The following is a 14465-nucleotide window of genomic DNA, read 5'->3' as shown; positions in this document are numbered from 1 at the left end:
AGAGACAGACAGAAACAGAAAAATACAGAGACTCACAGAGACAGACAGAAAGACATAAGAAGGAAGGAGAGAAGGAGGGAAGGAAGGAAGGAAGGAGGGAAGAAGTGGAGGGAATGAAGGAAGGAGGGAACGAAGGAAGGAAGGAGTGGAGGGAACGAAGGAAGGAAGGAAGGAAGGAGGGAAGGAAGGAAGGAAGGAAGGAAGGAAGGAAGGAAGGAAGGAAGGAAGGAAGGAAGAGGAGGAAGGAAGGAAGGAAGGAAGAGGAGGAAGAGGAGGAGGTGGAGCAGCAGCAGCCACAGGGGGAGGAGGAGGCGCAGGCTTTTCCCACATCTTGGTCTCATTTCCTGCTAATTCCTTCCAGATGTTTCCAGCTTCCTCCAGGCCATGATTCATGCGGGGCCTGCAGGAGAAAAAAAGCCACAGCAGCAGAGGCTTCCAGTTTCCCTGTGCCCCTCCTCCCCCCACCCAGCTGCTGTTCCACATTGCACACAGGAAGGACTCAGCCATCAGCACCCAGCATGGGTGCTGTGGGCCCCGAGCTCGGTGCTTCTCCTAGGCCCTGGGTTGGACCAGGGAGGAAGGAAGGAAGGAAGGAAGGAAGGAAGGAAGGAAGGAAGGAAGGAAGGAAGGAAGGAAGGAAGGAATGAAGGAAGGGAAGGATTGGAGGGAAGGAAGGAGGGAGGAAGGAAGGAGGGAAGGAAGGTGGGAAGGATTGGAGGGAAGGAAGGAAGGAGGGAAGGAGGAAAGGAAAGAAGGAGGGAAGGAGGGAAGGAAGGAAGGAAGGAGGGAAGGAGGGAAGGAAGGAAGGAAAGAAGGAAGGAGGGGAGGGAAGGAAGGAAGGAAGGAAGGAGAGGAGGGAAGGATTGTGTAAGGTCCGCTCCTGGATGGCGAGCAGACTCCACCCTCCTCGCAGCAAAGTCTCCACCCAGTACCTGGGACACCTGGAAGAGGTCACATCTGCATCCGCTGAGGTCACATCTGAATTTGATGTGGCCACACCTTTCCCCGCCCATACCCTACATAAGGCCTAACCCAGGCCCAGACGCTCTCTTGCTCTTGCTCTTGCTGCTCTCTTCTTGCTCTCTCTGTTCTATTCTAGCTCTCTCTCTGTTCTTTTCTTGCTCTCTCTCTTTCCCAGCCATGTGGAGTGCCAACCTTGCCTGGTCCCATCAGGTCTACTGAATAAGCCTAGCTCTTACCTGAATACCACGTGAGTGCTACTGTTCTTACCCCTCTCTCTGCTCTTCTCTCTCTCTTTCCTCTCTTCCCAGCTCTCTCTCTCTCTCATTCCCAGGCCTTTCCCAGCCACGTGGAGTGCCAACCTTGCCTGGTCCCAGCAGGTCTACTGAATAAACCTACCCCTTATCTGAATACCACGTGCGTGCTGGTGCGGTTCTTACTCGCCTACCTCTTTTTAAAAACCTAACAGATTGGAGACAAGGAAAGAAGGAAGAAGGGAAGGATTGGACACAGGAAAGGAAGGAGGAAAGGAAGGAAGGAGGGAAGGAAGGAAAGAAGGAAGGAAGGAAGGAAGGAAGGAAGGAAGGAAGGAAGGAAGAAGGGAAAGAGGGAATGATTGGAGGGAAGGAAGGAGGAAGGAAGGAAGGAAGGAGTGAAGAAAGGAAGGATTGGAGGGAAGGAAGGAGGCAGGAAGGAAGGAAGGAGGGAAGGAAGGAGGGAAGGAAGGAAGGAAGAAGGGAAGGAAGGAGGAAGGAAGGAGGAAGGAAGGAGGAAGGAAGGAAGGAAGGAAGGAGGGAAGGAAGGAAGAAAGGATGGAGGGAAGGAAGGATTGGAAGGAGGGAAGGAAGGAGGGAATTCATTCATTCATTATTCATTTCCTCCATTCCCCCTCCCCCTCCCCCCTTCCAGGAAGTGTTGGGCAGATTTCCAGGCGTTGAGAAGAGGAAGCCATTGGCTGGGTTCTGGTTGAGTCTGACACACACACAGGAAATCCATCAGCAATTTGTTCCAGAAGCTTCTAGAAGCTTGGTTGGGGTGGGGGGAAGGGAAAGACAAGACCATGCACATGAGCTAATCATCATAATAAATCAACAACAACAAGAAGAATAGTCAAGGGACCCTGGACCAGTCACCGCAAAGGATCATGGGAAGGGGTGATGTCATCATCCATCCTCAACTTCTCCCATGGAGGAGAATCCCAAGGGATGAACGCAACTGGGTCCCAGATGTTGAGGAGAATGGGGGGGGAGGAAATAGAAACCAGCCCCAGCCCTGGCTTCTTTCTAGAACCTTCCATGGGTTGTCCTGGAAGCGTCTCAAGTCCTTAGATCAAACAGATCCCCTGGGAAAACCTATCATCAATAGACCATGAGAGGATCAGTATCAATACCAACACCAATACCAATATCATCAATACCCTCCTTCCCTCCCCCTCTCCCCCCCCAAAATCATTCCTGGGCCAAGGAAGGGGGGTGGGAGGGTTGGGGTGTGTCTGGGTGGAGGGAACGCCTGCCTGGGGAATGTGCTGAGTTATTCTGAAACCTGGAACTTTCTGGGACCTTCTGGAACCTTGGGGGAACTTTCTGGAACTTTCTGGATGGATGGATGGTGGATGGATGGGTGGATGGATGGGTGGGTGGATGGATGGAGGATCGATGGGTGGATGGATGGGTGGGTGGATGGATGGATGGGTGGATGGTGGAGGATGGATGGGTGGATGGATGGATGGGTGGATGGATAGGTGGATGGATGGATAGGTGGGTGGATGGATGAGTGGATGGATGGATGGCTGGATGGATGGGTAAATGGATGGATGGATGGGTGGATGGATGGATGGGTGGATGGATGGGTGGATGGATGGATGGATGGATGGATGGGCGGCCCCCATCATTGCTGGTCCGCTCACCTGCAGGTAGGCCAGTGCGCACAGGATCTTGGCGGGCGCGCAGGTAGCTGAGGAGTTCGCCACCAGGCACGTAGTCCATCATCCTGTACAACCAGCGGTCATCGCGCCACGTGGAGAACCTGGGATGGGGTCAGGGGGAGGGAAAGGACACACACGTGAGGTGCTAGGTGCTTGCTGATTATCCAGAGTCCCTGTGGGGAAGTGCTGGGTGCTTGGTACCTGTCCTGAGTTAGTAATAGGCAGGAGCTGAGTGCTTGGTACCTGACTCATGTAAACAGTAGGGAGGTGCTGGGTGTGAAGTCCCGTTCCTGGGTCACCATGGGGAGGTGCTGGGTGCTTAGTTCCTATCCTCGGTCTCCATGGAGAGGTGCTGAATGCTTAGGCTCAGTCCTTGTTCCCCAGGTGGTGGTGCTGGGTGCTTAGTTCCAGTTCTGGGTTACTCTAAGGAGGTGCTGGTTGCTTAGTCCCTGTCCTGGGTCATCATGGGATGGTGCTAGGTTCTCAGTACCTCCCCTGGGTCACCATGGGGAGGTGCTGGGTGCTTAGTCCCAGCCCTGGGTCATCATAGGATGGTTCTGGGTGCTTAGTCCTGGTCCTGGGTTACTCTGAGGAGGTGCTCGTTGCTTAGTCCCAGCCCTGGGTTGTCATGGGATGGTGCTGGGTGCTTGGGAATCATCCTAGGTCACTATGATGAGGTGTTGGGTGCTTAGTCCCAGCCCTGGGTTACTATGGGGTGGTGCTGGGTGCTTGGGAATCATCCTAGGTCACTATGATGAGGTGTTGGGTGCTTAGTCCCAGCCCTGGGTTACTATGGGGTGGTGCTGGGTGCTTGGGGATCATCCTGGGGAGGTGCTGGGTGCTTAGTTCCTGTCTTGGGTCATTATGGGATGGTGCTGGGTGCTTGGGGGATATTGTGAGTCACTATGGGAAGGTGCTGGATGCTTAGTCCCCACTCTGGGTCACCATGGGGAGGTGCTGGGTGCTTAGTCCTGGCCCCGGGTCACCCTGGGATAGTGCTAGGTGCTTAGTCCCAGCCCTGGGTCATCATGGGATAATGCTGGGTGCTTAGTCCTGGCCCTGGGTCACCATGGGGAGGTGATGGGTGCTTAGTCCTGGTCCTGGGTCACCATGGAGAGGTGCTGGGTGCTTAGTCCCTGCCCTTGGTCACCATGGGGAAGTGCTGGGTACTTACTCCTGGATCTGGGGCACCATAGGGAGGTGCTAGGTGCTCAGTCCCCATCCTGAATCACTATGGGGAGGTGCTGGGTGCTCAGTCCCCATCCTGAGTCACTATGGGGAGGTGCTGGGTGCTTAGTCCCCACTTTGGGTCACCATGGGGAGGTGCTGGGTGCTCAGTCCCTGGGTCATCATGGGGAGGTGCTGGGTGCTCAGTCCCTCCCCTGGGTCATCATGGGGAGGTGCTGGGTACTTAGTCCTGCCCCTGGGTCACCATGGGGAGGTGCTGGGTGCTTAGACCTGGCCCTGGGTCACCATGGGGAGTTGCTGGGTGCTTAGTCCCCATCCTGGGTTACCATGGGGAGGTGCTGGGTGCTTAGTCCTGGCCCTAGGTCACCATGGGGAGGTGCTGGGTGCTTAGTCTTGGTCCTGGGTCACCATGGGCAGGTACTGGGGGCTTATTCCCCATCCTGGGTCACCATGGGGAGGTGCTGGGTGCTCAGTCCCCATTCTGGGTCACCATGGGGAGGTGCTGGGTGCTGAGTCCCCACTTTGGGTCACCATGGGGAGGTGCTGGGTGCTCAGTCCCTGCCCTGGGTCACCATGGAGAGGTGCTGGGTGCTCAGTCCCTGAGTCACCATGGGGAGGTGGTGGGTGCTAAGTCCCTGCCTTGGGTCACCATGGGGAGGTGCTGGGTGCTTAGTCCCCAAAGCCAGGGCACCCAACGGCCTGGTTCCTGCCAGACCACGCCCCCCAGGCCAGCCATCCAATGGCAGCACGCCCAGGCCACGCCCTCAAAGCCAGACTACACAATAGCATCACTGTTGCCAGGCCACGCCCCCCCAGGACCAGCCGCCAAATGGCCTTACTTCCAAGCCATACCCCCAAAGCCAGGACCCTCAATAGCCTAGTTCCTGCCAGGCCATGCCCCCTAGGCCCAGCGGCCCAATGGCCTTACTTCCAAGCCACGCCCCCCAGCCCAGCCGACCAATGGCATTACGTCCAGCCGCCCAATGGTGTCTTTCCAGGCCACGCCCCCAAACCCCAGCGGCCCAATGGCCTCTGTTCCAGGCCACGCCCCCCACTGACTCTCCTGTCAGCTCCACGCCCTGCAGGCCACGCCCACCGCGACGCCACGCCCATCAGAAAGCCACGCACTCCAGCGTCCCCGCCTCTTAAAGGCGCCTCGTCCCGGAGGCCTCCACGCACCGACGGTGACCCGGGGGCCGCCCGGGTCGGCGTCCTCGGGGGTCCTGCGCGCTTCCGCTTCCGCTTCCGGATCCGGACGGCGTAGTGGTGGCCATGGCGGCGGCGGCGGCGACGCTCCGCGGCCCCGCCACGGCTGCATTTCCGGGCGCGGCCGCCGGCGCTGTCGCATCGATGTCATCAGCCGGCGCCAAGACGCGGGCGCGCATGCGCGCGCTCTCGGCGGAGCGCCACTGCGCATGCACATAGGGTTAGCGGGGAAGGGGCCGAACGCTCCCAGCGGAGAGCCATTGCGCATGCGCAGAGGGTTCTTCAGCGGGGACAGGCTGAGCCGGCCTGGCGGAGCGCCATTGCGCTTGCGCACAGGGTTAGGCAGCTGGGAGGGGCTGAGCCAGCCTGCGCCAATGCGCATGCGCACAGGGTTCGTCAGCAGGGAGGGGCCTAGCGCTCCCGGCGGAGCGCCGCTGCGCATGCGTGTCCCTTGGCTGCTTGTTCCCACTGCCCTCCCGCGTGTGGACCCACGGCGCATGCGCACAGGTTGAATCGGCCGGGAGGCGCAGAGCGGACCCTGGAGGGTCGAGTTGCGCATGCGCACAGCGTGAGTCCTCCGGGAGGTGCCTAGGGGACTCCGGAGGATCGAGGTTCCGTCCGCATTGCGCATGCGCACTGGTTGAGTCGTCCGGCACCGTCCGGGCCGAGCGTGTGGTGCGTGCATGCGTGGGATTCCCTCGGTTGGTCTAGTTGGTACTGCGCATGCGTGCCACCTGGGGGGGGGAGGTCCTCCGCGCTGTACCGCGCATGCATGAGCCAGCACGCCCCGTCCCTCCCTCCCCCCCGCCCCCCCCCCGCCGAGCAGGAACACGCATGCGTGTGCTCCCCGGGCTCTGCGAGGTACGGATCTGCGCATGCGCGGGATTGGGCTGCGCTGCTCTGCAACGCGCATGCGCGGTTCCCAGCGACCGACAGACAGACAGACAGACACAGGGACAGTGAAACAGAGTCAGACAGACACTGGGACAGAGACAGACACACAGATGGACACAGAGAGACACAGACAGATAGATGGACACAGACAGACACAGAGAAGACAGACATGGGCAGGCATAGACAGACAGACACAGAATGACAGACAGAGAGACAGACAGACAGAGAGACAGACAGAGGCAGAGCCAGACAGACAGGGAATGACAGAGAGAGACAGACACAGGCCGACAGACAGACGGACAGACATAGAGCAAGACAGACAGACACTGGGACAAAGACAGACAGAGACAGACACACAGATGGACACAGAGAGAGACACAGACAGATGGACAGACAGACATAGGCAGAGACAGACACAGACACAGAGAAAGACAGACACAGAGAATGACAGACACGAAAGACAGACAGAGAATCACAGAGAGACACAGACAGACAGACAGACAGATACTGACACAGGCAGACAAAGAAAGACAGAACGAGACCCAGACAGACACAGGAGACAGAGACAGAGAGACAAAGAGACAGACAGACACAGAAGTCAGAAGTAGACTGATGACAGACAGACAGACCGAGACAGACAAAGACAGAATGAGACAGAGACAGACAGTGAGACAGACATGGACAGGCAGACCAACAGGCAGACACAGACGAGACAGACAGACAGAAAGACAGAGACAGAAGTAGACTGACAGACACAGACAGACAGACAAAGAAAGAGAGAACGAGACACAGACAGACTGACAGAGGAGACAGACAGAGACAGAGAGACAAAGACAGACAGACACAGACATGGACAGGTAGAGACACGCAGACCAACAGACAGACTGACAGAGGAGACAGACAAAGACAGAGACAGACAGACAGACAGAGACAGAGCTTGACCTACTCCATTGAGGTCAGGACTTGGTTCCAAGTCACTCAAGTGTGAAAATGTTAATCCCACCCATATTTAATCAACATCCATCCACCCATCCATCCACCCACCCATCCACCCATCTATTCACCCATCCATCCATCCATCCATCCATCCACCCATCCACCCTCTGATCCACCTATCCATCCATCCACCCATCCATCCACCTATCCATCCATCCACCCATCCATCTATCCACCCATCCATCCACCCACCCACCCATCCATCCATCCACCCATCCATCCATCCATCCACCCATCTACCCATCTATCCACCCATCCATCCATCCACCCATCCACCCATCTATCCATCCATCCATCCATCCACCCATCCACCCATCTATCCACCCATCCATCCATCCACCCATCCATCCATCCATCCACCCTCCCATCCATCCACTCATCCATCCACCCACCCATCCATCCATCCATCCACCCATCCATCCATCCTCCATTGAGATGAACACTTGGGTCCAAGTCACTCAACTGTGCAAATGTTAATCCCTTCCATATTCCATCAACAGCAGGACTTGGGTCCAACTCATTCAAGTGTGCAAATGTTAATCCCTTCCGTCTCTCCTCCATCCAGATGAGGACTTGGGTCCAACTCACTGAAGTGTGCAAACGTTAATCCTACCCATATTGTATCAGGACTTGGGTCCAAGTCACTCAAGTGTGTAAATGTTAATCCCATCCATATTCAATCAACATCCATCCACCCACCCATCCATCCACCCATCCACCCACCCATCCCCCATCCATCCATCCACCCTTCTATCCACCCATCTACCCATCCGTCTATCTGTCTGTCTGTCCATCTATGCATCCATCCCTCTGTCTATCCAGGTGTCTGTCTATCTACTCTCTGTCTGTCTGTCCATTCATGGATCCATCCATCCATCTGTCTATCCACATGTCTATCTGTCTATCTATCTACTATATCTATCCACCTATCTGTCTGTCTGTGTGTCTATCTATACATCTCTCTGTCTGTCCAACCATCCATCCATCTATCCATCTATTCATGTATCTTATTTGTGTATCTATCTATCATCTATCCATCCGTCTGTCTGTCTATCCACCTACCAGCCTGTCTGTCCATCCTTCTGTCCATCTGTCTATCCATCCATCTGTCCATCTGTCAGTCTGTCTGTCTGTCCATCCATCCATCTATCCATCTATTATCCATCTATCCATCTGTCTGTCTGTCCATCCATCCACCCATTTGTCTATCCATCTATCCATCTGTCAGTCTGTCTGTCTATCCATCTATCTGTCTGTCCATCCATCTGCCCATCTGTCTATCCATCTATCCATCTGTCAGTCTGTCCATCCATCCATCTACCCATCTATCAGTCTGTCTGTCTGTCCATCCATCCACCCATCTGTCTATCCGTCTTATCTAGCCATCTTTCAGTCTGTCTGTCCATCCATCCATCCATCTATCTAGGTATCAGTCTGTCTGTCTGTCCATCGATCCATCCATCTAGCTAGCTATCAGTCTGTCTGTCTGTCCATCCATCCACCCATCTGTCTATCCGTCTATCCATGTATCAGTCTGTCTGTCTGTCCATCCTTCCGCCCATCTGTCCATCCATCTCTCTGTCTGTCTGTCCATCCATCCACCCATCTGTCTATCCATCCATCTATCCATCTGTCAGTCTGTCTGTCTGGGTGAAGAACTCTGAAAAGGGACAAACTTTCTAGAACCAGCTCCTTTCCCCGGGCCGTTGTGTGTGTGTGTGTGTGTGTGTGTGTGTGTGTGTGTGTGTGTGTGTGTGTGTCTGTCTGTCTGTCTGTCTGTCTGTCTGTGTGTACATCCTACACTTCACCGGTCCATCTGCCATGACCGTTGGATTCAGAACCTTCTAGAACGCGGTGCCGTCTCCACCACCCTATCTAGGACTTGCTGCCCAGTGCTCGGGACAAGATGTCATCTGCTCATACACGTGTGTGCGTGCGTGTGCGTGCATGTGGCCCGGCCGGTCGCCCTGGGAAATGCCCTGGGTCACCATGATGATGATGATGATGATGCCCGGAGTTCACATCCTTCCTGGGTCACCATGGTGATGATGATGATGATGATGATGATGATGATGATGATGATGATGATGATGGATGGATGGATGGATGGATGGGTGGATGAATGGATGGATGGATGGATGGGTGGGTGGATGGATGGATGGGTGGATGGATGGATGGATGGATGGTGGATGGATGGGTGGATGGATGAATTGATGGATGGATGGGTGGGTGGATGGGTGGATGGATGAATTGATGGATGGATGGGTGGGTGGATGGGTGGATGGATGGGTTGATGGATGGGTCAAAGGATGGATGGATGGATGGATAGATGAGTGGATGGGTGGGTGGATGGATGGATGGATGAATGGATGGATGGGTGGATGGATGAATGGATGGATGGGTGGCTGGCTGGGTAGATGGATGGATGATGGGTGGGTGGGTGGATGGATGAGTAGATGGATGGATGGATGGATGGATGGGTAGGTGGATAGATGAGTGGATGGATGGGTGGCTGGCTGGGTAGATGGATTGATTGATGGATTGATGGATTGATGGATGGGTGGATGGATCGGTGGATGGGTGGATGGATGGATGGATGGATGAATGGATGGATAGATAGATGGATGGGTGGATGGATGGGTGGGTGGATGGATGGATGGATAGATAGACAGATGGGTGGATGGATGGGTGGATGGGTAGATGGATGGATGGATGGGTGGATGGATGGATTTGTGGATTTCCCCCCTAGGCCACCAAAGACCTAAGTTCTTCTCCTCCTGTCTCTCTGTCTCCAGGTGCAGAGAAGTTGATCCTCCACATACAGAAGCACAGCATCCCCTTCGCCCTGGCCACCAGCTCAGGGACTGAGTCCTACCAGGCCAAGACCAGCGCACACCGGGAGCTGTTCGGTGCCTTTCACCACGTGGTGCTGGGTGATGACCCCGAGGTCAAGGCCAGCAAGCCCGCCCCGGACATCTTCCTGGCCTGCGCCCACAGGTTCTCCGGACATCTTCCTGGCCTGCACCCGCAGGTTCTCTCCTCATCCCCCCCCCCCCGTCAACCAGGTAAACTGAGGCCTCGGGCCTCGGGTCCACTGCATGGACCACACACAGAGAGACACACAGACAGACAGACATGGACGGATACACAGATACACAGACCAGACAGACAGACAGACAGACACAGAAACACACAGATAGACGCAGAGACGGACACAGAGACACAGATAGACACATGGACAAACCAGACAGACATGCAGACAGACAGACAGGCAGATAGACACACAGACCGACAGGCAGACAAACCAGATAGAGACACAGACACAGAGACAGACTCATAGACAGACCACAGAGACACGGACAGACAGACACACTCCGATAGACAGACAGACACACTGACAGAGAGATAGACACACAGACACACAGACACAGAGACCAGACAGATAGACAGACAGACAGACACAAGAGATGGGACAGACACACAGATTCACAGACCTACCAGACAGACCACAGAGACACAGACAGACACACTGATAGACACACAGACAGACAGATAGACACAGACAGACACACAGATACACAGACCAGGCAGACAGACAGACAGACAGAGCACAGAGACACGGACAGACAGACACACACTGATAGACAGACAGAGAGATAGACATACATACACAGACAGACACACAGACAGACAGACTACAGAGACACACAAATAGGCATATAGACAGACAGACGGATACAGAGACAGACACACACAGATAGACAGACACAGGGACACTTGGCCAGACACAGACAGACACACACACAGAGACAGACAGACAGACATAAGAGTCCAGACAGACAGATACACAGAACAGACCAGACAGACCGACCACAGAGACACAGACAGACAGATATAGGGACAGACAGACACACAGAGACAGACAGAGAGACACGGACAGACACACAATCACACAGACGGATGGACGGATGGAGAGACGGATGGACAGACGGCCCCAGGGGAACAGGGAGGGAGACTCCTTGGCACAGTGCTCACCTGGGCCACACCAGGCCCTGGGTGGGGGAGGCCTCGAAATCACACACAGAACATGCCAGTAGGCACGCCGTGGCTCAACGGTCATCTTCCCTCCTTCCTTCCCTCCTTCCTTCCTTCCTTCACTACTTCCTTCACTCCTTCCTTCCTTCCCTCCCTCCTTCTTTCCCTCCCTCCTTCCTTCCCTCCTTCCTTCCCTCCCTCCTTCCTTCCTTCCCTCCCTCCTTCCTTCCCTCCTTCCTTCCCTCTCTCCTTCCTTCCCTCCTTCTTTCCCTCCTTCCCTCCTTCCCTCCCTCCTTCCTTCTTTCCCTCCATCCTTCTTTCCTTCCCTCCTTCCTTCCTTCCTTCCCTCCTTCCTTCTTGTTCCTTCCCTCCATCCTTCCTTTTCATCCTTCCTTCCTTCCCTCCTTCCTTCTTTCCTTCCTTCCTTCCCCCCTTCCTTCCCTCCAACACTGGGCACCCGGCCCACCCCCCGGCCGACCTCTCACTCCGCGTGTCTCTCTCGCCCTCTGACCCCGCAGTGCCTGGTGCTGGAGGACACGCCCCACGGCATGGCGGTCGCCCAGGCAGCGGGGATGCAGGTGGTCATGGTGCCCAGCGTCCAGCTCGACCCCGAACTCAACGGCCGGGGCCACCCTGCTGCTGCCCTCCTTGGGTGACATACAACCCGAGCTCTTCAGCCTGCCCGCCTTCAACTGACCTGCGGACGGACAGACAGACAGACAGAAGGACACTGGACACAAGGCCAAGACCTGACCCATCCCAGGGCGTCCCTGACCTCTGGAAATAAAGGGAATGAACACAGGAAGTGCCTCACTGAGTCACGAGTGGATGGATGGATGGATGGGTGGGTGGATGGATGGATGGATGGATGGATGGATGGATGGGTAAATGCATGGGTGGATGGATGGGGATGGATGGGTGGATGGGTGGATGGATGGGTGGATGGATGGATGGGTGGACGGATGGATGGATGGGTGTATGGGTGGGTGTATGGATGGATGGGTGGATGGATGGGTGGATGGGTGGACTGGTGGATGGGTGGACGGATGGATAGATGGATGGGTGGATGGGTGGGTGGATGGATGGATGGGTGGATGGATGGGTGGATGGGTGGACCGGTGGATGGGTGGACGGATGGATACATGGATGGGTGGATGGGTGGGCGGATGGATGGATGGGTGGATGGATGGGTGGATGGGTGGACGGTGGATGGGGGGACCGATGGGTGGGTGATGGGTAGATGGGTGGATGGATGGATGGATGGGTGGATGGGTTGATGGATGGATGGATGAATGGATGGATGGAGGGGTGGGTGGATGGGTGGATGGATGCATGGGTGAATGGATGGATGGGTGGATGGATGGGTGGATGGATGGGTGGATGGATGGATGGATGGATGGGTGGGTGGATGGATGGGTGGATGATTGGATGGATGGGTGGATGGATGGGTGGATGGGTGGGTGGATGGGTGGATGGATGAGTGGGTGGATGGGTGGATGGATGGATGGGTGGGTGGATGGGTGATGGATGGGTGGGTGGATGGATGGCTGTTATATCCTGCCCAGGCCCCTCCTCTCCCCCTCTGCCTGTGGGATTTGTTCCATTTGGTTTTGTGTCCTCTGGTGCTGCAGATGGTGGGTGATCAGCCTTGGGTCTAAAAATATCAGGCTGTGCTGAGAATAGCTTAGTCTCTTGCTCTTCAAGGCCAGGGTGGGGCTGAGGGCTGGGAATCAACTGGGTCAAGGTGAGAATAAGAGCAATAACAGTATTAACAACAACAATGACATGAATAACAATAGCAATAATAACAACAATCATAGTATGAGTAACAATAACAGCGATCATAACTATAACAATAACAATCACACATCATCCATAACAAGAACAGTAACAATGGGAACAACAACAATCACAGCAATCATAGCAATAACAATAACAATAATAGCCATTATAACAACCAAATAACAATAACAATGACATTAATAAGAGTAACAATAACAATAGAAGCAATAATAGCAATAACCAGAGTAATAGTAGCCATAATAACAATAACTATAACAATAACAATAATAAGTTCAATAACATCGATAATGATAACAGTAACAATAACAGTAACAATAGCAATAATAACAATAACAGTAACAGTAATAACAATTACAGCAAGAATCACAATAACAGCAAAACAATAGTGATAAGAACAAAGACAACATCAATCACCATGACAGTAACAATAGTAACAATAATAATAACCATAACAGTAATCATAAAAGTAAGAGCAATAACAGCAATAATAATAATAGCAGTAATAACAGCAATCACAGTAATAATAGTCATAATAACAATAACATTAACAACAAACAATAAGAACAATAACAATAAGTATTAACAATTACAATTCCAACAACAGCAATAACCATAATAGTAAGATCAATAGAAAGCCCACCGATTGGGAGAAGATCTTTACTAGCCATACAATGGACAAGGGTCTCATATCTAAAATATACTTGGAACTCAAAAAATTAAACCACCCAACAACAAATCCTCAAAGAAACAACTGCCCAATAAATAAGTGGGCGAAAGACTTAAAGAGAAGCTTCTCTGAAGAAGAAAGAAGGATGGCCAATAGACACATGAAGAAATGTTCAACATCCCTAGCCATAAAAGAAATGCAAATCAAAACAACATTGAGATATCACCTCACTCCAGTTAGAACAGCAAAAATCAAGAACTCTAATAACAACAGATGCTGGAGGGGATGTGGACTGAAAGGAACCTTACTTCATTGTTGGTGGGAATGTAAACTTGTTCAACCACTTTGGAAAGCAGTATGGAGGTTCCTCAAAAGAATTCACATAGATCTCCCCTATGATCCAGCAATCCCACTTTTGGGCATTTACCCAAATGTTTACAAACAAGACCACACTAAAGCTACCAGCACAACTATGTTTATTGCAGCATTATTTACCATAGCTAAGATATGGAACCAACCCAGATGCCCCTCAGTAGATGAATGGATCAAGAAAATGTGGTATATATACACAATGGAATTCTATGCCTCCATCAGAAAGAATGACATTTCCCCATTTGTTAGGAAATGGAAAGGTTTGGAAAAAATTATATTAAGTGAAGTAAGCCAGGCCCAAAGAAGCATAGGTCCCATGGTTTCCCTTATTTGCAATATCTAGTATAGGTATGAGTCAAGCGGAAAAGGCCAGATAATGTGATGTTAGGAAAATGAAACCTTAAATATGTATTTTAATGT

At 53.3% G+C, this 14465-nt stretch overlaps 1 protein-coding gene across 1 annotated transcript; it reads left to right on the top strand.

The window, feature by feature from the left end:
- Nucleotides 1–5422: 5422 nt before the first annotated feature.
- LOC138818389 (pseudouridine-5'-phosphatase-like) lies at nt 5423–11997 on the top strand. Its single transcript, XM_070009359.1, has 4 exons — nt 5423–5489; nt 5682–5846; nt 9964–10199; nt 11722–11997. Exons 1-4 carry the CDS (start codon nt 5423–5425, stop codon nt 11857–11859), a joined length of 606 nt encoding a protein of 201 aa, XP_069865460.1. The 3' UTR covers nt 11860–11997.
- Nucleotides 11998–14465: the final 2468 nt, after the last annotated feature.

Source organism: Dipodomys merriami, unplaced genomic scaffold, assembly GCF_024711535.1.
Source record: "Dipodomys merriami isolate MVZ:Mamm:240054 unplaced genomic scaffold, mDipMer1.0.p SCAF_75, whole genome shotgun sequence".
NCBI lineage: Eukaryota > Metazoa > Chordata > Mammalia > Rodentia > Heteromyidae > Dipodomys > Dipodomys merriami.
The sequence above is the reverse complement of the archived record's forward strand: the minus strand, read 5'-3'. Positions and strand labels throughout refer to the sequence as shown.

Excerpts from the sequence above, each read along its gene's own strand:
- LOC138818389 (XM_070009359.1), top strand. The coding sequence starts at position 5,423 with ATGTCATCAGCCGGCGCCAAGACGCGGGCGCGCATGCGCGCGCTCTCG. Across the intron at positions 5,490-5,681 it reads GGCGGAGCGCCACTGCGCAT|GGAGGGGCCTAGCGCTCCCG; the intron begins GCACATAGGGTT and ends GTTCGTCAGCAG. Across the intron at positions 5,847-9,963 it reads GAGTTGCGCATGCGCACAGC|GTGCAGAGAAGTTGATCCTC; the intron begins GTGAGTCCTCCG and ends CTCTGTCTCCAG.